The 240-nt window shown below is 67.9% G+C and overlaps 1 protein-coding gene across 1 annotated transcript in view; it reads left to right on the top strand.

The window, feature by feature from the left end:
* KAT2A (K(lysine) acetyltransferase 2A) overlaps positions 1–240 on the top strand; it is a gene marked incomplete at its 5' end in the record, with an annotated part of 4517 nt that overhangs the window by 2443 nt on the left and 1834 nt on the right. The window contains one exon of the mRNA XM_010191501.1: positions 73–231. Coding sequence (XP_010189803.1) covers positions 73–231 — 159 coding nt within the window. The remainder of the gene's footprint in view (positions 1–72; positions 232–240) is intronic.

Below are 240 nucleotides of genomic sequence, written 5' to 3'. Positions count from 1 at the left end.
CGTGCGTGGCTGGGGGCGCGGGGGGGCCGGCATGGGGGGCTCCCGTCTGATCCTCAGCCCCGCTGCCCGCAGGAAGCACAAGACGCTGGCGCTGATCAAGGACGGGCGGGTGATCGGAGGGATCTGCTTCCGCATGTTCCCCACCCAGGGCTTCACTGAGATCGTCTTCTGTGCTGTCACATCCAACGAGCAAGTGAAGGTGAGAGGGGGGCAGGCGATGGGCATGGCACGGGGGTCCCC

This window comes from Mesitornis unicolor, unplaced genomic scaffold, assembly GCF_000695765.1.
Source record: "Mesitornis unicolor isolate BGI_N332 unplaced genomic scaffold, ASM69576v1 scaffold37670, whole genome shotgun sequence".
Taxonomy (NCBI): domain Eukaryota; kingdom Metazoa; phylum Chordata; class Aves; order Mesitornithiformes; family Mesitornithidae; genus Mesitornis; species Mesitornis unicolor.
The sequence above is the reverse complement of the archived record's forward strand: the minus strand, read 5'-3'. Positions and strand labels throughout refer to the sequence as shown.